Raw genomic sequence first — 23,155 nt, 5'->3', positions numbered from 1 at the left:
TCAGTATTTTCTGGGATATGGGACACCTGAGGAGTGTAGCACACAGGAAACCCTCCAGCCATAAGACAGCAGTCTTACCCTCCACCATCAAGAGTACACATTTAAGCCAAGTTTTATGTATTTAGGTTTCAACAGGTGAGCAGTTAAAAATTTGACAGAAGCTGTGAGGAAACAGAGAGGAGAGCTGAAGGCTCAGTGGGAAATCTTAATTTTTCCTCACTGAACCAGGATTCTCAGAATTGGTTTCCAAGGCTCGGGACTTGCTTCAAAGCAGCTGGAAGTGAGTCTTTGGCATCAAATGACAATTTCTGTCTGGCAGCAACAATACTGAACCTCTTGCACCTCTTTGCACTAATGCTGTAGAAGGTTAAGGCTGAGGATCTGGTCTTGGCACAACACCACATACAAAGTGCACACAGTGAGGTCTAGAATTAAGGATTATTGAATGTAATGTGTATCACAATGCTGGTAACTCATCTAAATTGTAAAGATGGTATTTAGGAGAGGAGCTACTTGGAGAGAATGGGAAGCGTTCTCCATAGCTCAGAGCTGTACTTGTGAGTAGCCTGTTCAAGAAAGGAGAAAGACATTCTTCCCTATACCTGCCATTTACATCACAGTAGCAAAATGCAGTATATGGGGGAAAAAGTAAACAGAAGCTATGAGAGAGAAGGTGTGAATGACAGAGAGGCCTCTGAATCCCTCTAAAGCCAAGAGGGGAGGAATCTGCTGGTCAGGATTCCAATGGACAGGAAAGTTACCACAAATGAGCATATTCCTCCCAGCTCAATGTCAAGCTGAAACAGTTCAGCCAGGAAAGAAAGAGCAGCAGCAAGGATATTATGACCTAGTCTGATGTCTGAAGGCTCTCTTTTATATAAGAAAGGACAACCACACACACAATCAAACATTTATGTGTTGCATTCCCACTTTGACCTCCTAGACTATCACTGGGGTGGGCTTTCGATCACTATTTTGAGCACCTGATCACTTAGATTCTGACAGTGGAGAGATTACTTCTTTTTAACCACTGCCAGCACCAGCTCCTATGATACCACACAATCCAGAACATTGTTTTGCAGGCAGGGAGAAGAATATAAATTTTACCTTGATGTACTTGTTATTTTTGATCTTCTTTGCTCCACATTCACCATTCGAATACTCAAAGTGGTTTTTCTGAATTAGTGAAAGAGTATTTAAAACAATTAATTTGTCGTCTTTAAAAAAAGGAGGTTAGGAGTGAAGGCTGCTGCATGGGGTTTGTACTTACAGGAAGGTTGAAGGCACTGTCCAAGTAGACAATCAGAATTGCTGTAGACAGACCCTTCTTATCCTGTGAAGGCAGGGAAAGATAAACCAAACCAAAACACAAAGTAGTCATGATCACCCACCAAGGACAATGCAAAACATAGCAAAATTCCTACAGCAGCTTCTGAAAGCTAAGCAGCTTTCTGCCTTTCTCCTAAAACTTGCAATTCAGAGGAGCCCAAGTCAACACAGCATGAGAGTTCTAAGCAGACCAGTAAGAAGATGTGCAACTCTTTTCAATTCATGGCCTTTAATGTTTGTCAACCTCTCTGTGCAGAACTGGTTGGGTTCCCCAGTGCAGCAAGACACCTAAAAACACGTTCAACCACATACATCAACATGAATCCAGTGTCAGCAGAACAAAGCCTGGGAACAATTTTATTCACTTCAGCAGAACTCAAATGGTGTTGCTTGGTTATGAAGAAACAGCCTCTTTGGGAGATGGGCTTTATCCAAGCTGGACAAACAACACACCATTTAGAAAGGGCAAGTACCAATACCAGTCACCTATGCTGGGTGTTTGCCTATGACTAGTACAGATTATTTCAGGAGTCCAGGGTCTTACACAAATCCTAGATGAAGAGGGAGGAGAAAAATTGTGGGAGAAAAGAGCCCCTGAGAAACCACTTTGCAGTGAGTCAAAGTTTTGCTAATTCAGGCAAAAAGAGCTGCCAGATTTGGGTTACTCCTGAATTACCAAGAGACCTGGGGCAAGCAAATGCCCTTCCTCTGCAGGAGCAACAGGGAGAGAATCACATCAAAACTTTGCCAGACAAAAATAAATTCCCGTGAGTTTGCCTGGGGTTTCTAATTTTACACACTCCTTTGTTGATGACTGGAGAGGGATCAGAGTACCTGAATCCTTTAAGTAAATACACTCACCTCATGTAGTTTTTCTTGGTTGTTTACTAGTGAAAGCCACTCTAGTTTTAAATGCAAGTGTCCACTTGTCGTCTTACTTAAGGGAAACCACTACATGGAGATAATAAAGAGTTACTTGAGAACTGAGAGGCAGAGTAACTTTTATATATGTGTTGCAAACTCTGAGATTTGCACACAGTAGACAACATGAATTTTACTCCAAGCACCTAAGCTTGCATTTTTGACACTTAGTTTGTAGCACATACCATTAGGTACAAGGCAGAAGAAAATTAAAATAAGATGCCTATAAACAGGCAAAAGCACGTGGCTATTTCGAACCAGCAGCAGCACAAGACAGGCACCCTGGCATTGTTTGTAGAGTGCTGGGTTGCAGGATGAACCACTGAATCTGACAGTACGATCAGATCATTTCTTCCCTCAGCAAACACGCTGCTTCACCAAGCTATCTGCAGCTTTGTACAAAACATTTGTACAAAGGACAGAAGGTATCAAGAAGATATCCCACTGCTGGCTCAGCATAGCCTCAAGGCTATCTGGGGTTACCAGCCTGGTCATAAAAATCATTGCAATTGCTACTTTGGTATTATCTTTTTGAGAAAATACCGCAGTGTAACTGTGCAAGGAAGCTTTAAGTACAAAGAAACACCATAGTAGCAGAGGAACAGCACAAATGAGTGCATGTAGGCACACACCACCAGCCACATATAGAAATAAGCTGTGATCATTACCTCATCAACAGTTCTGTCATTCATTACATCCACCAGGCCTATCAGCAAGCTGAAAGGCAAACGCAAACATTTCAATGTATATTGAGGCACACAGCATAAATCACCAAAAGAGCCCACTCTCAAGTCTGTTCCAAATAACAACTTCTCCACATTACCTGTGCATGTGTGTGCAGGAACACACTTACACTCCTGAAGTCTCCCCCTTGAAATATTTTGAAAACTAAAATAAAACTGAAATAAATCTCAAGTAACTATCACTTCTAATGGCTTCCCAGGATTCCCTGCAGGAGTGTAACCTTGTTCAACAGTAGTTGCACTAGGAACTAATTACGTGGTATCAATATCTGGGCAAAGAGAATAATTTCAACAGTATTAAATTTCCAGTATGAATAATTCAGGTGACCCACAGCAGAGGCTACTGGACCCTAATCAAAGGTCTTGCTATTTTACCTGCCCATAAAGTCATCTTTATCTGGATCTTCATCATACAAATCCACTTCTAAGTCCTGACCAGGCACTTCATGAATAACAAACTGGAGGAGAAAGAGGTATTGATTAAAAATAAAAAGCATTCACATATACATATTCAGGCTCGGGCTGTGGACAAGAACATGACACTTGACAGCTGTTTAACACATTAAGGACATTCTCTGTTCTTTCTTATGGTTAAATGCATAACAAATATAATTGATTATAGGTGAAAATATTTCACACTGTTTATTTATTTTTGAGCTACAAGTTAAACCCCTCAAACTAGTATCCCTAATGAGCAGAGAGGAGCCAATGCTGCTAGAGCAGCCCACAGCTGCACTGACTGATGCATTGATTGATATTTAAAGCAATGCTTTGCACCTCCTCCAAAACCCCACACATGTAAATCAGATCAACCTGAATGACATTTCAAGTTTACAATGTAAATTTGAGTTTGGTTAAGGGACACAAATGCCTCAACCAAGAAACAAGGAAGTCCACCTGTCCCAGTGCAGTCAGCTAAGAGAAGGTCCTGCAAAGCACAGGGATGTAAATGGCTGTGTATCCTACAGATGGAAAGATCAAAAGGTTCAGTACCTCAAATGTCTCATTCCAAATGGGATTAAGATCTCGGGAGACTGTCTTGCTTCGATACTGCACGGTGCCAACACGGACGAGAGCGTATGGATCAGACTTCCCCCTGATGGCACCAAGGAAATTGTCTTTCTGGACAAGGTTTTCAGCTTCTAACAGATGAACCCTTATTACTCCCTGGATAAAATAAGATACAGAATTGGTCATGAAAATGCAATTTTTGGATAATTATAACATGCTGCCTCCTAAAACTGTTTATTTCAGGCAGGAAGGGTAGTCACCATGACAGTTCTGCAAAGACACGTAGTTTGATGCAGTACATTTCCAATGACAGCTGTAATAAAATGCTTTTTCCACCATTTACCTAGAGGGGAAAAAAAGCTCCTTTAACCAGATGCACAGTTTAATCTAGATAACTGTGTAGGAAATATTATTCAATATATTTTAAAATCAGAAATATACATATGCACACAGCATTACAGCCATGGTCAAATCAAGTATAAGGATCAACCCCCACTGACTGAAGGAGAAACTAAGCACTCATTGGCAGGTTCTTATTTTATTGCATAGGAGCCATTCCACTTAAATCTAGTGATGTAAGTTTGCAATAGGGAGCATGCCTTTGTCACTCATTTTTATTTATCCTTGTTAGTAAGTGTATTAGGTATTTGATGGATGAGATTGGATATGTTGTATGTATACTTAGGATTTTTTTTTTCTGTAACAAAGAGATGTCATCCTCCAAGTTCCCCATTTACACCTCTTCACAGCATTAGTAAAAATATTAAATAGCCTGACACTCATTGCTTATGTATTTATCCTCTTGTTTGCATGTACTGCAGATCTGCAGTTACAGACTGCAGAAAGGTTTAATTGGTAAACGAGCCCAGAGTACAAACAGACTCCTTATGACATGTGGAGAGGGAAAGAACTCCCAGTACCCGTGTTTCCCCCTCCCAAATTATGAACTATCCAAAACTGCTTTTATATTTCTGAAATACTACCTACTGAAAGCCCACAATTCAGGTTGAAAGAGCTGATGCAGCATCCAAAGACACTAACCTTGGATGCATCCACATGGTGGCAGCTGCACACTCAGGTAGATAAACACAATGTCACTGAATAAACAACTCACCTGAGGGACAGGGAACCTCAAGTGGGCAATGTTCATGTTCTTTTTCAGAGGCACCGTGATCCTGTTTGGTAGAACCAGCCGTGCAGCAATGAAGTCTTGAATTAGTGAGTCTGACATTACACTGCAGGTGGGGGAAAAAGGCAACCTCAATCTCCACAACCAGTCACAACTCAGAAGGGAAAAATGAGGGACAGGGAAAAAATGGGCATTGCAGAGTGAGTGGTGTGGTCTAGCTCCCTACAAAGTATTGTCAAACATACAATGTTTGGAAATGGTTGAGTCACCATCCCCAGAAGCATTTAAGAGATCTGTAAAAGTGCTTAGGCACATCACAGTTTAGTAATGGGCTTGGCAGTGTTAGGTTAATGGTTGGACTTGGTGATCTATAAAGGTCTATAAATCAAAGTTTATGATTCTATGAAAGAGCTGCAGAGTGGCCATTCAACTTCAATTTAGTGGTGCAGGTTTGCAATATGGAGCATCCCTGTTGCAGGGTGTGAATTTGGCTCATCATCGATGAATGGGAGCTTAGGCTGTGTGAAATCTTCAAGCACTCACCCAAACATGTCAGACTCCAGTGCCTTCTTCGTTTCCTTAGGAATGACACCAGAGATGGACAAGGGGAGAAGGGAATCAGGAAGTTTCAGCATTTCACAGGGGGCTCAAGGCCTTCAGGTAGTTTGTTTATAGACTTAAGGAATGGCCACAGCACACACTGCTGCCTACTCTTGGCTACCTGCTGAGACCTTTTCACAAAATTGAAGAAGCCAGATACATTTAAAAAAAACCCAAGATAATTCCTCAGATGAGGTTTTGGATCTTGGCAGATTATACAGTAAGAAGGAAAACTTCTTTTGAAGTAACTGGAGATCACACTGGCCAAACTGAGGGCACTATCTTGGAGTTCAAGGAATTTTCCAGCCTAATTACAGCTTGCACATTTTTAGTTTTCTAGTTCAAATCTTTTATTTACAACTGCTCTTTTTGTATGGCAGGAAAAAGAAGTATACAGCTGTCACAGATGTCCAAGTACTCTCCAGGTGATTAATGAGAGAATTTCAACACATCAATACAACCTGGTGTGAGCAAAAAACAATATTAAGAGGAAAACTCAAGAGCACCAAGTGTCTGAAAGACTCATCCTCTTGATAGATCTAGTGCTTATAAGGGTAAGACTGTAACAAAATTGTCCCAATTCAAAGAGGAAGCTTGATTCACACATAAAGAACATAAGAAAAGCCTTCTACTCTAAGTGGTAAACTAGAAACCTTGGTCAGGCTCTTAGCTTCCCTGTAAAATAAACCCCACAGGAATATCACAGAATTGTCCCCTCTCTCAAGTCTCAGGGTACACCCAACTAAACACAGCTTGTATGTGAGGACAGATGACTACATCCAGTTTCTTTGCTATCTTAAGTGAGCCAAATTAATTTGACAGGGAGGGCTCTTGTTCAACCTGTACTTCAGCCCATTCATTGTCAGGCATGTTTTGCTCCCAGCTTTCATTGCACTGCTGAGGAACAAGCAAAGGTTTCTGTGTGCAAATCCATCTGAGAGAACCAAGCAGTAAAAATTTAGGACACCAAATTTGCACTTAATTATATGACAGGCTGTAGGCTGGAACACCTACATGACTTCTCCCAGCAAGGATTAGGGAAACCAAAGAAAATTGTTAGTTAGAAATGAACAGATTAATTCCTCTGATAAAACTGGAGCTCTCAGGCTAAACTTCAGGGCAAAAGGCTACTCAGGCCTCAAATTAAGAGAAAAAGGAAGCTTCCTCTCATATAACATCAAAAGCCTTCAGAGGATCTTTAATACATCAACTGGCACGTAAAGTGGCCAGACACTTCCTAAGACTCTGCAAACCATGAGCTGCATGGGAGCAGAGAGGAACAGAAGTGTCTGCATTTGCAGTGAAAGGGGGAAAGGCAGTGGCTGTGTAACCCCATGTATTTTCCTCTTGTGCAACAGAATTTTCTCCTTACACTAAAGAACAAGGACAAACAGAATCCCCAATCTGGTAAAACAGTTTGAAACAGTACTGAAACCCACTAAGATTTTCATCCTTGCTTTGCAAGTTTCATGTATGTAATCCTAACCCAAGAGGCACTGGAGAAGAGCTACATCTAAAAGGTGGGCAAATGACATAGAAAGAAACTTTTCTCCTTATTAATCTGTTGCAGTTCTCTTTATCATGGATTGTACTTGAGTTTATCAGAGGGACTGCAACTCTGTGATACCTTGCCTTTTTACACTTTACTGTAAATAAAAATAAGCAGACTGCCAGTCTAAACCTACTTCATCTACCTTTGCAAATAACTGGCACACGGGAAACAGAAGGAATTATTTTTCAGTTTTTAAGTCGTTGTTTGGGGAATTTACAATTTCCATCCTAAATGCAATGACGTGATTGAAACAATTTTGACAGAACATGAAAAGAAGGTTTTGCCACAGCCAGATATGATGGGATGAACATCAGCACAACACCTCACACACCATGCTCTCAACAACAGCTTTGATGGATATTCAAGAACTACATCCCAACTTCCAGAGGTTTTTTGAAGAATAAAGTGAAGGAGACACTCACTTAATCCCTGGGATATCCAGAAGGTTGCTCATGCCTGCCCAGTTGATTTCCAAATGCTACAACAAGATCAGGAAGAAAATATTATACAGGTCTATTAAAATTTACTTCAAAATAAATGTAGAATTTAAAAGGGAAATGCTGCTAGAACAGAGCCAGATGTCTAAAAAAAGGAAAATCTGTACCACCAATTGCATCTCTACATTAGAATCAACAGCTGGTATCAATTCCCTTATCTATTTCATCTGCCATCCTGAACTGAGGCTATCACTGGAACTTAACTTCTGCAAGCAGAAGGAAAGTCAGCATTCAGCCCTTAGCAATGGTCATTGGCAGATGCCCTGGGGTCATGAAGGAAATTCAGCAACTCTAGTAAGACTTTGAAGTTCTTTTCCCATCCTTTCATTTAAGGGTTGGCCTATGCCCTGAGACAGGGGGGATTTACAAATACCACCGGTTTCAGGAGTCTGTGTTCCGATTCCTACAATAAACTAGAAGAGGTTCTTTCACGTCCTAGAATACTGCTACATCTGAACACAAAAACACCTCTTCCAGATAAAAAATGCATGACTTTCATGAACTCAAGCAGAGCATAAACCACAAGCAAAGCTGTGTACTGTAAGATAACTGGTTCTTACAAGACTAGAAGGTTTCTCATATTTTATTAAACCACAACTGAGTACAAGGTACATGACATTAAACAGGCAAGCTTTCAAAAGGCAACCATGACTTGAATGGTCTCCAAAATGACTGTATTTAAAATCTGTGAATGGGAAGATCCAGCAGCCAGAAACCTTGAAGAAACAGCTCCTGTGTTGCCACCATAAGACAGTCTTCCCATTCTTAGAGGGAAGCAAGTTACTGTTCAGGCACTACTACAAAAGTATAGAGCAAATTAATTCACATCCTCCGGGAGTTCAAGAGGGACACTGAACAATTTTTCATTTAAGCACCTTAACTGTGAGGCATTCACAGTTATGGACAGCTTGTGTCACTCACCAAAGACCAAGCACGAAAGACAAAGCAGCCTGCAGAGAGCAGCTCACTCCTGACTCACCGGTTTCTGCATAAAAAACAAGGTCACTGCTCCAACAAAAGGTGCATCCGTTAGGAGAGGTTCCAGGATCACCCGCAACGTCCCATACAACTGCAAACACAACAGGAAAGCTCAGGGATAAGGTGCTCTCATGATGCAGCTTCAAAACTGTGCTTTTCAGTGATGGAGATAATCTTAGAAATTCTTCTTGAAGTAATTTTATTTAGAACTTAATAACAAAATCTTTTCCCCCCAGACCATTGCTACTGATATCAGATAATGCTTTCTGTGTTTGTGGAGTCTCTGCAATCCTCTCATACAATGGAGCATTCCAAGAACAGGTTCTTGGTTTAATTTACATCAGCTTGTGAACATCATGGTTCTTCTGAAGTTCTCTACCAACACTCTGAGCTCCTCTGAACTCTGGTAGGCAGCTGCTGGCCCACACATACTCAATGCTCCAGCACTGACCCTGTTTAAAAGTCACGCTACAAAACTTAGAAGTTGTATTTAAGTGCTTTCCATGGAAAGCATGATTTCCCCAGCCAAGAACAAGGAGAAAAAGCCAATCATTCCAAGCCTGATAGTTGCTGGTTTCCCAGTTAAGTGTCATGACCTCCCCACTGGCAGCTGCTACCTCCTGCCCCACATAGCCTTGAACACACAATGTCAGCACTGCACGCACCTGTACACCTTTCACGCCAAGATTAAATTTCGATATGTCCATGTGAATCTCACAGTCCCCTATGTAACTGAAAGAAAATTCACACATTATTCCACAGTTTGCAATAGTCCCATGAGAAATTTGGGGCAGTACAAAGTATAAATGAAATCAGTTTCAGGATTGACAACGTGATCCCACAGGCAGAGATGGATTTCCAAGTGACTGAAAAAGGGAAGTTGAACAAAGGTCAGATCTTTCACAAGAGAAATGCTGCAGGGATATTGATATACCTGTAAAACACTGAAGCAACATCTGTATTTCCAGGTTACTTTTCCATTCTTAAGACTAGTGTTTGGCTGAAGCAAGCTTGCTCCAAGAAGGGGAACAAGATGCTTATTCAAAATCCAAGGTCAGAGCAATTGCCCAGTTGCTCCCTTCTCTGCCAAAAGCCTTATCCCAGCCCACACCCTGGTGACCCAGCTCCCAAGGTGGTGCAGAGCCATTCTGCCATTACTTATGGGGTTCCCACCTTGTCCACACCCAAAAATCCCATAAATCACCCTTGCCCACAACCCAAAACTCATTTGAAGGACAAATTTATCACTAAAAATAACCTGGCTTCCTTGAGGCTGAATTCAAAGACAACAACTTAGATCAGATTTTGGTCAGTTGCCATGGAGAACATCAGGCTTTAAATAAAGCAAATGCTGAATGCAGTACTTTGGCAATTTGGAAAGCTCCTTAGACTTTAATAAAAGTACAAACATCACCTTATGCAGAAACCAATAGCCACTCCCCAGGGAGCAGAACCTCACAGATCTGTTGATGCCTCTGGCAGAAAACAACTGAAGGGAGCTACCAAGTTCCCTTTCAGCCCTCTGAGAAAGAGCTCTAGCTGCAGACACACCAACACCCTGCAGGTAAAACAGGGTGTGAAGGTACTGCAGCAGTGAATGTGCTGTGCTTGCTGCCTGCATAACTTTACTCCATAATCAAAGGGAAAGGGTAGGAGTTCTGCTCTGACCACATGTATATGGGCAAATAGTGCTGCAGTTGCCACAAATTCAAATTTGCACATATACAGATTCCCTCCCACCCCTAAAAAATGTACCAGGACTCTGCAACTCTGTGAATTTGCCTCCACTTTTGCAAGCAAAGTTCTTTGTGTATTTGTTTACAGATAGTCACCTAACAGAATTTTAGGAGCTCGTAACACACAGAATAAAGCCTTTAATGTTGCATCATTCTCATTTCTTACTTCCAACCTCATAAACTATGCCAAAATTAAGACAATCTTTCTTAAAAGCTAGTGACATTATTAAACTTATTTATGATTGTTAGCTTCAACAGTTTTCACATTATCTTACAGGTAATTACACTGGGTGCTAATAGAGCATTGTTATAATAAAATTCTAAATGAGAAGCCAAAATTAGTTCCTTAATTTGAAGTAATTAGTCCAAGAGGATTTAAGTCAGCTTTTGCAAGTGTCTAACATAACAAGTAAGAGCTGTGGTGTTTCTACCTTTCCACACAGTCAGAAACTCTTCCCACTCAGTTCTAGATGTCTCTTTTCTCCAGTAAAGATGTCAGAGAAGTCTTATCAGAGCCTGAGCCTTAAATTACCCTATGTCTGCCTCATATAGGTATCACCCCCCTGCCAGGGTGCTTGGTAGGAAGGATGAACTCTTTGTTCTTTAGTTTATTCCTCATTTCCAATCCCAGCTGCTCGTGCTTCCATCTGTTCCTCTGTGCAGCATAACCTTGCTGTGCTCTCTGCTGTCCTGCCCCAGAGCACACCTGAGCCAAACTCAAGACTGGACACTGAAAAGCTGAGGGCTGAGCCCCTCCACCCTACACAGGGCTGTGCTTTACCCACCTGTGGAGGATGGAAGACTCACCTGTTTCTCTCCTACATCACCTGTAGCACAAGGTGATGCAGATATGCCTGTGCTGTGGATGAGAACCTTGTTCAAGTGCACGTATCTGTGTCTCCTCTGTACTTGGTTGGAAAATCTGGGCCCAGTGTTTATGATACAAAGGCAATTCACTGGCTGAAGACAGGGTTGCTACCAGAGCTGGCAAGTTTAACTAACCTGGATGTCTGCATGCCCCTTTAGAAAAAGCCCAGGCAATTCCCCCCCTATAAAGTAACTGCCCAGGGGCCCCATCTTCTCATGGCCCCCATACTGAAACCCTCCTTTGGCCAAACCTTTTCAAGTGCTTTGTAACACAGACTATGCTTAGTCTGCCTTTGGACTTGGGAGACAAACACACAGAATTACACAAAGTAGAGAGATGTAGAAAATGTAACCAGGCAACACAGAGTATGAGAAAAGCCAGATCACCTCTGTCTTTCCCCTCTCCCTGTCCAGTCAGGCTTCTGGGGGCAGGTATCCATTTTTGCTCCAGTCTGACCAGTTTCCGAAATGCTTTCAGTTTCTTCTAAGAGCCTACAAACCTAGCTATCCCAAACTCCACTAAAGCTCAAAGTATTGTTGCACATTTCTTTTGACTTCTTTCATCAGAGAGAGAGAGAGACTGTCCTTACAGCTCTCAAATCTTGACAGGAAGTCAGAGATTCTCTTCAAAAAGTAAATAGCAATCAATGAATTTGTACACATGCCAATTATTAACCTATTCTCCTATGACATCTCATGTACTGTAAATGCCACAGAAGATCATGCAAAAGAAAATTCAGAACATTTCCAATGAAAAATGCTTATGAAAACTAAATCATATTAATAAAATAGGAAGAAACTGGATTGCAAGGTGTTTTTCAGGGAGGCAATAGTGCCTTCAAGTACTTGGAAATTCTGATTATTACAGCCTATGATTATATGGCTATGCAGCAGCTCAGGCAGCTGAAAAATTAGTGGAAAGGAAAGCAGCTGTAGGAAGTCAAGCGGATGCACTTGGACAATTCTCATTTTGAAAAATGGAGTATACAGTCCTGTTGCATGGGACAGCCAAGACTATAATAGGACAGTGCTCTACATAACCATTCCCAATGCTCTGATGCTACAGCCAAGATTTAAGTAAAACAGTTTCTCAAGTTCTTTTGGTAAATTCATGCAGTGCCAGATCTGCATCCCTGACTCTGTTGCCAGCTACACCCATACAAATAAGGGACCTCTAAGTGCTATTTTTCACACTTCCCAAAGCAAAGGATGTAATTTGTGATACCACAAACTTAACACAGAGGAATGGAAGCTCCTCTTCTCATGGCACAGAACAGCTGATGAACCATGGCATTCAGTACTGCACCATGTTGGTGAGATCAGGAGCACAGGTGAAACAAAGGTCTTCATGGATCACATGTCTATGAGTGGCTAATAAACTACACAAATGCTTCCATACAGACTACAAAGTAAGGGTAAGAATAAAAGGATTTTTCTACTCTTACCCTCTTCCTGCATTTTCTCCATGTCAAATCAAAGTCTCTGGGCTTTAGCAACTAGTTGCCTTCTTGATAAAACTGGAGGGAAAAAAAATCTGTCCTCCTGTACTATTGTGAGACTGAAAGCAAGAAACATTTACAGAGCACTGAAACCTAACCCAAGAGTCACTGTCGTGGCAGCACTGCACAGTGCACCCCACAGGTACCCACAGCACATCACTCTCTTCTCCAGTGCTGTGATGCCAGCACACAGCCCTGTAAACAGATCAGTCATTTAAACCTCACCAGCACAGTGACTTAGAGGTAGAATGAAGGGCAGCCTCACACTGGGGCAACTCAGCTCCATCTCCTCTAAAGTAGCAAAAAAACCTGTTCTATTGGTAATCCAGAAAAAGGCAGGTAAATAATAGCACTGATCTTAGATTTGCCTCTCCCTGTTCCTGAAAACAACAATCTCCTGGAGACACTGCAGGATGCACAACACAGCTTAGCTGCAGACACTGATGTTGACATATGAACACAAGTGAAGCTGAGGCTTTAATGCAGCCCTAGAGAAGAGACCCCCACCAGAGTAGCAAGGCGAACTACACACTCCTGCGTAAATGCAGAAAATACTGGGGCTATCAGATGGCATCAGCTCAGGTTAGATTATCAGCACCAGCATGAGGAACAGAAGTGCTTAGCCAGTTTGGAGATATTGAAGGGTCTTCCAGGAGGACAGGAATGTGGAGGTGAGGGAATCCCTCTGCAGAGGATTGTCAAAAGACAGTGCAAATGAACATGTGGGAGAAGCAGTTTAGCAGAGATCAGCAGCAACCTTCTGCAAGGCTTAAAGGGCATCAGATTTCTCAATCTCAACATGGAAAGCACAGATGATTTGCCAAAGGTCCTAACACTGGCCCGGGTATTACAAAGAGCACTTTGCCAACAGCACTGAAACACCTGACTGAAAATCAAGCGTGTGAATTTACAGGGAGTGATGATGCTCTGCCTGGGCTGAGGATGCTGCCATGCCATTACCACATTAAGCAGCAGGCACAGTTCTGAGGAGTTCTGTGCTGTTGCCAAGACAGTCCATAATTTCACAGCTTTTTCCTGGCACTACCATGAAAAACCATTTATATTAGGCAGCTCAGTCACCCACTAAAACTTACAGAGCAGCATGCAAGCAGTAATCCTCCCAGCAATTCCATTCTCCAGGGCTAAACTAAGAGAGAGTTTACTCTGCAATAGTTCTGATGTTAACAAAACATATCAACTCATTCAAAACAGCCTGGGAGGTATTAAATGTTTTATCTAATTTTGTTGTTGTTGTTAATAGAGCTAGAGGCAGTATTCTGATCAGAGAACAGCTGTAATCAAAAAAGCAAATGTGTTGGATGGCACATAGAAAAGATGATGACTAAAAGGATTAATCTAGAGGAGGGAATTAAAAAATAAGTAGTGCAAGTAGTTCTGGAAAAACTGGAGAAGTTGGACTAATGAGAAACCATAGTGGGCAAGACAGACCAAGCACCTCCAGACCTGAGAGCTTTCCTAAGAACAGGAAACACAGTTTGAATACTTTGGTTCTCACTGCCAAAAACGACAATGCCAAAGGACACATTCTTATACCCATGGCATCCGTGATGGGCCAGAGTAGGTAACACTTGGAGCTGTGAAGGTTATTTCTGGTCTAGAGACTGATGTACATTTCACTTCTGTAACTACTGAGGGCATCCAGCTGGGAGTCAGATTATCTCATATCATTCTAGGCTCATCTTAGTGCACCATGCCCAGTCCAGCATGACTCATACATAGGCAGTAAGTTAAGAACCATCAACATATCAATGATGCAACCTTACCAGATCTGCAGATCTAGGGTAACTTGTCTCCTATCAATTTCTTTGGTGTAGGCTTTTATTCCGTTAATTCTAGGGCACTGAAATCGACAAACAAGATACAATACAGTCAACATCTATCAAGCTAAGTGCAAGTGAAAAGTCCTACTCACTTTGATGAATTTGAGCACAGAAGCATCAATTAAATACTTTGCAAAACTGCATGAGTATACCAGTACAACAGTAGTTTTTTTTTTCTTTAAAGACAGAACAGCCTTGGCAGTCCTTAAACACAGGGCTGGTTGCAAGTAGTCCTAGGCCATTCTGCAAGCCTTAGAGAGTAATGAAAACTCCTGTTGCAAGGGTACAACAGAAGTAAGTATAGATACGGCCTTTTTTTTCTGTCTCCAGTCCCAGGATACTGACAGCAAGAGGGAAGAGATGTGTGTCTTTCCTGTATGATCCTTCCTTCGTGGTGAAGATGCTCAAGTCAAAATGAGGAGGGAGTAAAGCTATTACAGGGCTGAACATCTCACTCCCCTTGCACCTAAACTTTTCAGAAAAGAGTGAACCACAAGTGTTACAAAAGATTCCCACTACCTTCTCGCCAAAGTGAATCTTGGTAAAGGTGCATGTTTTCAGATGTACACTCTTTGCTCTGATTTTTGGTTCAAGAACTTCTTTGAATGATTTTTCCATGATTGTTCCAAAGTATGGCCAAGCCTGTACGAGGACCTAAAGAATGGCAAAAGCAGGAACACACTGAAGATTCTTTGAGTAAGACACCTTTTGCTGTGAAACAGACACATCCATTACAGAACCCTGGCTATTAATATCTGTACTTTTAAAATACCAAGTCAACTTTGTGCACTTAAGTCATCCTTATGGAAGGATCCATTTCTGTTCCTCAGAATTGGAATTTGTTTTGGTAACTGAAGGGTGAGTTTTCAGCACCATAGAGAATGCTTCTAACCACAGGAGCCAACAAAGCCCAGGGTTAAATTTCTAAAGTACAATAGTACCTAATTATTCCAAAGTGTAACAATGTTCCCTGGAGTTAGGTTTATTTAGAAAGGATTGTGATGAGCTTTTATATAAAAAAAGGAAATTTGCTAAAAAAAAACAAAACAAAAAAACCCAAAAAGAGGATAGTCATTGGATGTTAATTTGCAAGTTCAGCTGTTTTGCTTTGAGAGGTTGACCACACCTGCTGATGGGAGCATTTGCCTCAGTGCTTTCTGGGAACCTTCCTGTTAAGAGGAGATACCAGTAGGTTTGTTAAAATAATAATAACATACATATGTATATGTCCGTATATAGACAAACACCTGTTTTTTCTTTTTATTCTCAGAATGAAGTGTTGTTGAATTTATCAAACTTGTACAAACAAGGCTCATATTGGCACTCAACCACTGTGGCAATCTCACACTTGACTCCATACTTCGGTACAGACACTGATACAATTGAGCTACACTGTAGTAATTTGATAACTTTCTCAGACTTGTCCCACAGAGTTTGGATGGGAGGGATGCAGCTCAGAGCAGGTGACCTCCCCAGCTGGAGTTCAGAGCTCCTCACCTTGTTCAGCCACTCCACTCGTTCAACATCAGGGAAGTGAACCTGGATGCAAAGAAAAATAAAGTGAGTGTCACATGCCATCTGTTTGAGCACACTGCAACACATGCAAAAGTTAGCATGGAGTGTCAAGAAGTGTTAAGAGTAAGCTGAGATCCCTCTGCCTTCATACATACATCCTTTATAATTTATTACCTCCTTGAAAAACTGAAAAATGCAAATAAGCCAGTGAAGAATAGTAAAAGGCAAAAGAACCCACGTGCACTGATGTATCAGCATGCCTCTGGGCACATTTACATGATTAAAGCAAGTGTCACATCCTGTTCATGATGTAAAGCAGCATTAGATTTCTCATCCTTCCCTTTGTCACACCTTGGGAAGCCACGAGAATCTACTTCCCTTTAAGATCATGAGCTGTGCAAGACCTGTTTCCTGTACTCGCTCGCCCTAACCAGGACACCACACTAGAATACAAGAACCTGCTTGGGAAACTCAACTTATTGGCTGTGGCAGCATTTCTTCACTAATATTAACATGGTGCCAATGGCTTCAGGGAAAAGAAGCCCTCTAAGAGTTCAAACCTATTAGCATACCCTATCACGTGTAACAATCCAGTGTTTTCACCTCTCAGACCTTTTTAAGATGGTTGGGTTAGTAATTAAAATGGAAGAGTCAATTATACATCATGTTTTCAAGTTAGACACACCAAATGCCAGCAAGTGTATATGTCCATTACAAAATCCCACCAGCTCCCTGAAGTGATGACTTGCTTAATCATCATCAGGACAACTGGGTATGAGACCACTCTCAAGTAACTCATCTCTCAGACCCCAGCAAGAAGCTGTTGAGTGAAGAGTTACAATCACCTTATTACAATCACACATTAAAGCCTTATGGATGTGGTATTTGCAGCTGGTGTTACAAGCTGGTAGCAGGTTACTGCAGAAGGGAAGGACACTGCAGCTACTTCTCAGAATAGACATTAGAGCACCTGAATACAAAGGGAATCTGACTATCATCTAGTCTGATAATAGTAATTGGGTAGGACAATACTTCCTCTTACAAGAGCTGTGAATTACAATTTTCAGGCAGAGGTTTACTGTTCATCAGCTTTCAGAGGTGCTCAGAGATGTTTGGATGGAATGGACAGTAGCCTGTTTTTTAGTACAGCTTCATACATGACTGAAGAGCCCATTTTCCTTGCTAAAATAATGTATCAAATGATCCCATTAAAAAACCTCAAAGTAATATTACCATATTCTTTATAAGAAATTTCTTTTGATGCTCTAAATAGCAACTTTTCCATTAAATAAGACAATAGCAGTTCACTGAAATGTCAGCCTGCACAGGTCTATTTGCACCATGAAGCAAGATCTCAGCACCAGAAGGGACAATCAACACAGACAAACTGCTGCTGACATTTTACAGTGAGGCAGATTATGTGAATCAGGGGACCTCCAGTTCACCTGCCAGCCTTCCATCTTCCATCTAAAGGTTTTTCACATAAATCCTGAGTTCTCAGCTCCAGTGTAATTGCCAAGCCCCAACATCCTGCAGCACTTGGGCCACAGCTTGGGATCAGATGTAGGAAGGATAGAGCAGGAATGGAAGCAGAATGGTGAGCTTGTTCTTCAAAACACCTTACAGACAGGAAAGGGATGTGACCCAAAAGAAAGGACAGGCCAACAGTTAGGCTACCCCTTCCCAGTGAGAAAGTCACAGCCCATAGGTGCAGGGGAAAAATGTGGACCATAATAAATCATTAAAATTTTTTGGGATTTTTCACTAGAGGAAAGGCTCCTAGAGACTTTAAACAGCACAAAGGAGCATCAGGAAAAAGGCAAAAGCCATGAGAATGAGGCCGTAGGTAGACAAACCTTAAGAAACAGTAAAATTGAATTTATTATTTGTGTCACAGACACCTGAACCATGGACGGCTCACAGCAAACCCCCAAAGTAACTGCAATGAATCACACTGCTCTGTGTCACACCCCAGATGCTGTGATAGCAGACATTTGAGGTACATTTCCACCCCACCTGACACCCCCTCATTCAGGTGTCTGCAACCCAGCTCCTACCCAGGCACTTGGTGCCTCAGTTTCCTCGGACAGATGGAAGGAATGGCACTGCTGGAGCTCAAAGGCTGGGACCGAAGACCACCAGGGGCTCCTGGGCTGACACAACAGGGCTTGCAGAGAACACCACAGAAACTGGCTGATTACATTAATCTGGTGAAAACTAGCTTTCTGCCCTTTATGACAGGCCACCAAACTTTAGTGGGTTCTCAACCAAAGTTCAGCTCCACTCAATGGTATGAATTAAATGAGCAGTTCTGTGAAGAAGCAGAGCCTGGTATCCAGGTGTTGCAACTGCATTATCCACTGTGTAGTAAGACATAAGCTCCGAGCAAATCCTTTCCTACCCACGGAATATCCCCATAACATGCATATTAGCTAGCATGTCATATGGCTAGTTCAGCCCAGAGACACCACCAAGCTCTCCTCTTAACCCAACCATTTATTCCAAGAATTTAAGATATCCTAATATGTTTTGAAAATAAAACCATCTGCAGTTCCATGCTTCTGAACCATGTGTTCTGGATTTCAGACTCAGTTCTGATCCTTGCTACTGGTGAGAGCCTCACCAGCAAGACCTTGCCCCGAGTTTTTCATCTGTACAGCACAGGCAGGAGGAGCCCAAAACACTTCCTATTAAGCCCAGAACCAGACACCAAGAGGTGCCAAAGTTAATACTAACACAGAGTAAAATTTAATCCTTTAACCTTGGGCAAGTCCCACTATCAGAATCAGTTTTACCCATCTACAAAAGCAGGCATACTTGTTGCCAGAGTTTAAAGAATGCACCAAAAATTACTTAGCATTTGAAAAGAGCTTTGAAGATCAAAAACGCTAGGTAAGGAGCAATTACTAGCAAGTAAAGAAAATCTGTAAATTCCACATGACTCCACCTTGCCCTGGAGCAAGCCACACGAAGGATCACAACATCAACAAAACCCATGTCTGACACAACAGCACCATTCTGTTCAAATACAACACAGCAATCTATCTATCAGGGTTTGGTTTGGTTTTTTGCTTGTTTGTTTGGTTGTTTTGGGTTTTGCTGGGGATTTTTTTTTTTTTTTTTTTATAAAAAACAGGATTTTTAGCTATTGATACAGGAGGAAAAAAAGAAGTGTAAACAAGGCTTTTGCATGAACAAGGACTTAAAAGGCAACGTTTTAAAAGTGCTGTACTCAACAGTATTGTGCCTGGTAAAAGGAGTTTAACATCAGGAAGAAATGCAGCATACTTGGATTCTGCCATGTGCAGCCTGATAACCAATGGCAAAAGCAACACAGAGCAGTCACCAGAGCCCCAGGGGCTGGAATGAAGGTGGAAGCCTGGCTACCTCTGCTCTGGGCAATGCCTGCTTGTACTGAAGTCAGAAGGTCTCAGCTCTCCAAGACATGGATCTGACTGTGCCTGTCACGAGCAGATTTCCAGCCTGGTTTCCTGAGGAAGCACAGCCTGCCCACATACACTGTCTAGCACAGGAATGCGTCTATTCCAAACTCACTGGCTGGTTCCAGCCAAGAAACTGGTGCTGCAAAGCAATCCTGCAAATTCCCCAAAACAGATGGTTGAGTAGATCAGGGAAACCCTCCCAGCATCCCTCCTAAAGGAAAGGCTGCACTCTGTGTATCTCCTAACAACTGATACCAGCACTGAGCAGAACCTGAGCCAATTTGAAGAAGTCACTTCCTAGGGACAACAATTTTTAACCAACAGCACAATCAATTATGCTCTTAACTCTTCATTGGATAGATCCCCCTCATTTTATTACAGACCACAAGAAGAAACAGAGATTTATGAATCCCAAGACACTGCCATCATTCTACACTTTCAGAACCTTTCCTAAGATTACAACACTGTAAATCCAAGCCATGCTCCCCTTGAACTGTATTCCTACTGCCACCTCTGTATGAGAGAAGAACTCAGCAGACAGTTTTAGAGTTCCCAACTGAAGGCCCATGAACACTGAAAGGCAAAAACAAAAGATAAATAAGACAACTCCACAGAGAATAAACTGAACAGACATCAGGTGAGAATCAGCCTCCAAGATGGGCACATGGAAGAATTAGATCAAATAGAGGATGGGGATGGAAGGAAAATTAAAGCTGAGGAGTTAAAAAGCCTCAAGGATGAGTGTAGTGTGGAAGCAAACACACAGCTGACGAGCAAAAGTTACCAACACACAAAAGGAAAGGAAGTGGCAATATAGATGAAACTAAATTACTAAAAAGCTAACTAAAACTATAAAACTAAAAGCACACCATGCAGCCCCTTTATCATTAGGTCCTACATCTTGCCTTCCAGGAGTAAGGTCCCAGAATTCACAAGTCACCCCTCTGGAAAGGGTCTGACTCCACCATCTCTATGAGCACATGCTGGGCAGTGGGAGACAGAAATGAGATGCCCCTTACACTTTCCCTTTTCCTGAAGGAGGCTGAACAGCCCCAGCAGTGTCAGACACCAGGTGCTCCGGCCCCTGACCATCTCAGTGGTCCCCCCTTTGCCCAAACCTCTCCTAGGCTGGGGCACAGAGTGCTCTCCCTGCAGCCTTGTGAAGGCCAAGTATAGGGCAATCAATAATGGACCACCTGCTCCCACACTAATGAAGCCTAAAACTTTCAACCACAAAACCTAATGGAACTTTTTGAATTTGTGTGCTCTGTGGGAGCAAGCCTGATTTTTCAACAGTGACTAAGAGGCTCAATTTCTGGTTACAATGGTTCAGGGCACTTGAGGATAAAACACAACACTGCTCTCACAGCATCAGGGCAAGAGCTGACACCACCACATTCATTAATGCCCTGAATTGGTTTTTTTTACGCTCTGTCAATACAAACAAGCAGAAACCTCATTCAGAGACAGACTTCTGTGCCTGGAGGGAGGGAACATATGCAGGGAGCTGCATCAGCCCTGGCAGGAGACCCTGGCCTCACTCCTCAGAGCTGCCAGCTGCCTTCATTTCCCACAGAATTAAGGAGAGCCAAGTGCTGTAGGCTATATAAAAGTTTACCTATTACAAATGCTTCTATGCAACACTCTTTACAAGAAAAGTATTTCCCTATGAGTTCCTGACAGATTTTTAAATGCTAAGTAAATGATGATAAGAGAAAAAGGACCCAAGCCCCTCATCATCCTTTCCATTAGGCAAACCATAGCTGCCCAATAAATAACACAAGACACAGAATAAAATGTGCAGGCAGATATTTTAGTTTCTTGAAAACGTAGAGTGACTAGAAACAAATGTGATCAACAAATAGGGGTTGGTTTTCTGTACCATTCAGAGATGACTCCTTAAAAGTAAATATTTGGGGTTTTAGTAGGAATAGATTCTATTTATGGATTTTTTGTTTGTTTTCAAATGGCACAAAAGGGGAAGAAAATCTGCTTTCTGGATGAGAAAGTCTAAAATAAGTATCCTCAACAGCAAAATACCTGCAATGCAACAACATATATTAGAAGGGAGGTGTCTCTGGCGATACATCAGTCTATTTTACACACCCACTTACAGCACATCTCCTGGGCTAGAACAACTTCTAGTTTAATCCTCGCTTTTCCTCAGCAAGACTTCAAAATCAAAGACGCTACTGCTCGGCCCAAGGCATCACTGCCAGCCCTTCGGCCGCTCGCTCCGGGACACCCCGCTCTCTGTCCCGCTCCCGCCGCCCGGAACCGCGGGGACCGGCAGCATCCCCGGTGCCGCGGGATGCGGGGCAGAAGCCGCGGTCCTCACTCACCCAGGCCGGCAGGTGCCGGGCGGCCAGGCCCCGGCACACCGCCTCCCGCTCGTCCTCCAGCAGCGCGAAGGCGGCGGCCAGGCGGTCGCGCTTCCCCCGCCGGTTGAGTCCCCAGCAGAGCCACAGCGCCAGCGCCAGCAGCACCCAGCTGCCGCTCAGCCCCAGGTACCCCGCCAGGTACACGGGGCCGAGCCACAGCAGCGCCCGCGCCGCGGACGAGAGCAGCAGGCGCGGCAGCGCGGAGGGGCGCGGGGCGGCCGCGCGGTGCATGGCCACAGCCCGAGCCAGGCTGGCCACAGCCCGAGCCAAGCTCGCCACAGCCCGAGCCAGGCTCGCCCCTGCCGAGTGCGCTCGCCCCGCGCCGCCGCCGCGGCTCCTCCGCCCGCCCGGCCCGGCCCCGCCCCGCCGCGCCGCCCTCCCGGCCAGCCCGGTACCCCCGGGCGCTCCGCTCTCCGGCGGCGTGACGGCCGCAACTGTGACCCATCGTCACAGCTGGATGTGGAGCGACGTGGGGCACACACACACCACCTGTTGGTTCTGGACGCTTGCTGCTATCCTTCTTCTTTGGCGCTTTCTTCTCGTCCTCTTTTGATTTTGATGGGGATGCTGTGGGAGTTTAGATTCTGAAATACCGATAATCATGGAATCACTGAATCATAGAATCATCAAGGTTGGAAGAGACCTTTAAGATCAACAAGTCCAACCATCAATCCAGCACTCTCACCCCTAGACCACAGGGAAAATTTTTTTCTGACGTAATCGGAATCTCACCTGCCTCAGCTCGAGGCCTTTGTCTTCTAGGCTTCTCACTGCAGGCACAGTAGAAAAGCCAGATCCCCACCTCACTATGACCTCCTGTCAGGTAATTGAAGAGAGCAATTAGGTCCCCCCTAAATCTCCTCTAGACTCAGTAAACCCTTAGCCATTGGACTCAGCTCCCTTAGCCATTCCTTGTAAGACATGTTTTGAGATGCTTTCCCCTAGTAATATTAATTCTGTATCTTTATATACATGCCTTAATAGACAGGCTGTAATTGTACAGTTCTACACTGTGTTTTCCATTGCAGCTTTCCCTGGATCAGGCAAATGCCACTCTTTGTTCAGTGGATAAGTCTGGAACATCAGTGAATAATGCCAGATTTTATTGTGGCC

General features: G+C 43.0%; 1 protein-coding gene across 1 annotated transcript in view; it reads right to left on the bottom strand.

Annotated features, from left to right (window-relative positions):
* Window positions 1-23,155, bottom strand: part of ESYT3 (extended synaptotagmin 3) — a 46,039-nt gene that overhangs the window by 7,461 nt on the left and 15,423 nt on the right. The window contains exons 3-15 of the mRNA XM_058839931.1: window positions 16,201-16,242; window positions 15,223-15,357; window positions 14,647-14,723; window positions 9,426-9,492; window positions 8,762-8,851; window positions 7,708-7,763; window positions 5,119-5,239; window positions 3,987-4,160; window positions 3,369-3,451; window positions 2,919-2,967; window positions 2,191-2,280; window positions 1,271-1,333; window positions 1,108-1,176 (exon numbers count right to left, since the gene is read on the bottom strand). Of these exons, the coding sequence (XP_058695914.1) occupies window positions 1,108-1,176; window positions 1,271-1,333; window positions 2,191-2,280; window positions 2,919-2,967; window positions 3,369-3,451; window positions 3,987-4,160; window positions 5,119-5,239; window positions 7,708-7,763; window positions 8,762-8,851; window positions 9,426-9,492; window positions 14,647-14,723; window positions 15,223-15,357; window positions 16,201-16,242 (1,116 nt within the window). The remainder of the gene's footprint in view (window positions 1-1,107; window positions 1,177-1,270; window positions 1,334-2,190; window positions 2,281-2,918; window positions 2,968-3,368; window positions 3,452-3,986; window positions 4,161-5,118; window positions 5,240-7,707; window positions 7,764-8,761; window positions 8,852-9,425; window positions 9,493-14,646; window positions 14,724-15,222; window positions 15,358-16,200; window positions 16,243-23,155) is intronic.

This window comes from Poecile atricapillus, chromosome 5 (assembly GCF_030490865.1).
Source record: "Poecile atricapillus isolate bPoeAtr1 chromosome 5, bPoeAtr1.hap1, whole genome shotgun sequence".
NCBI lineage: Eukaryota > Metazoa > Chordata > Aves > Passeriformes > Paridae > Poecile > Poecile atricapillus.
The sequence above is the reverse complement of the archived record's forward strand: the minus strand, read 5'-3'. Positions and strand labels throughout refer to the sequence as shown.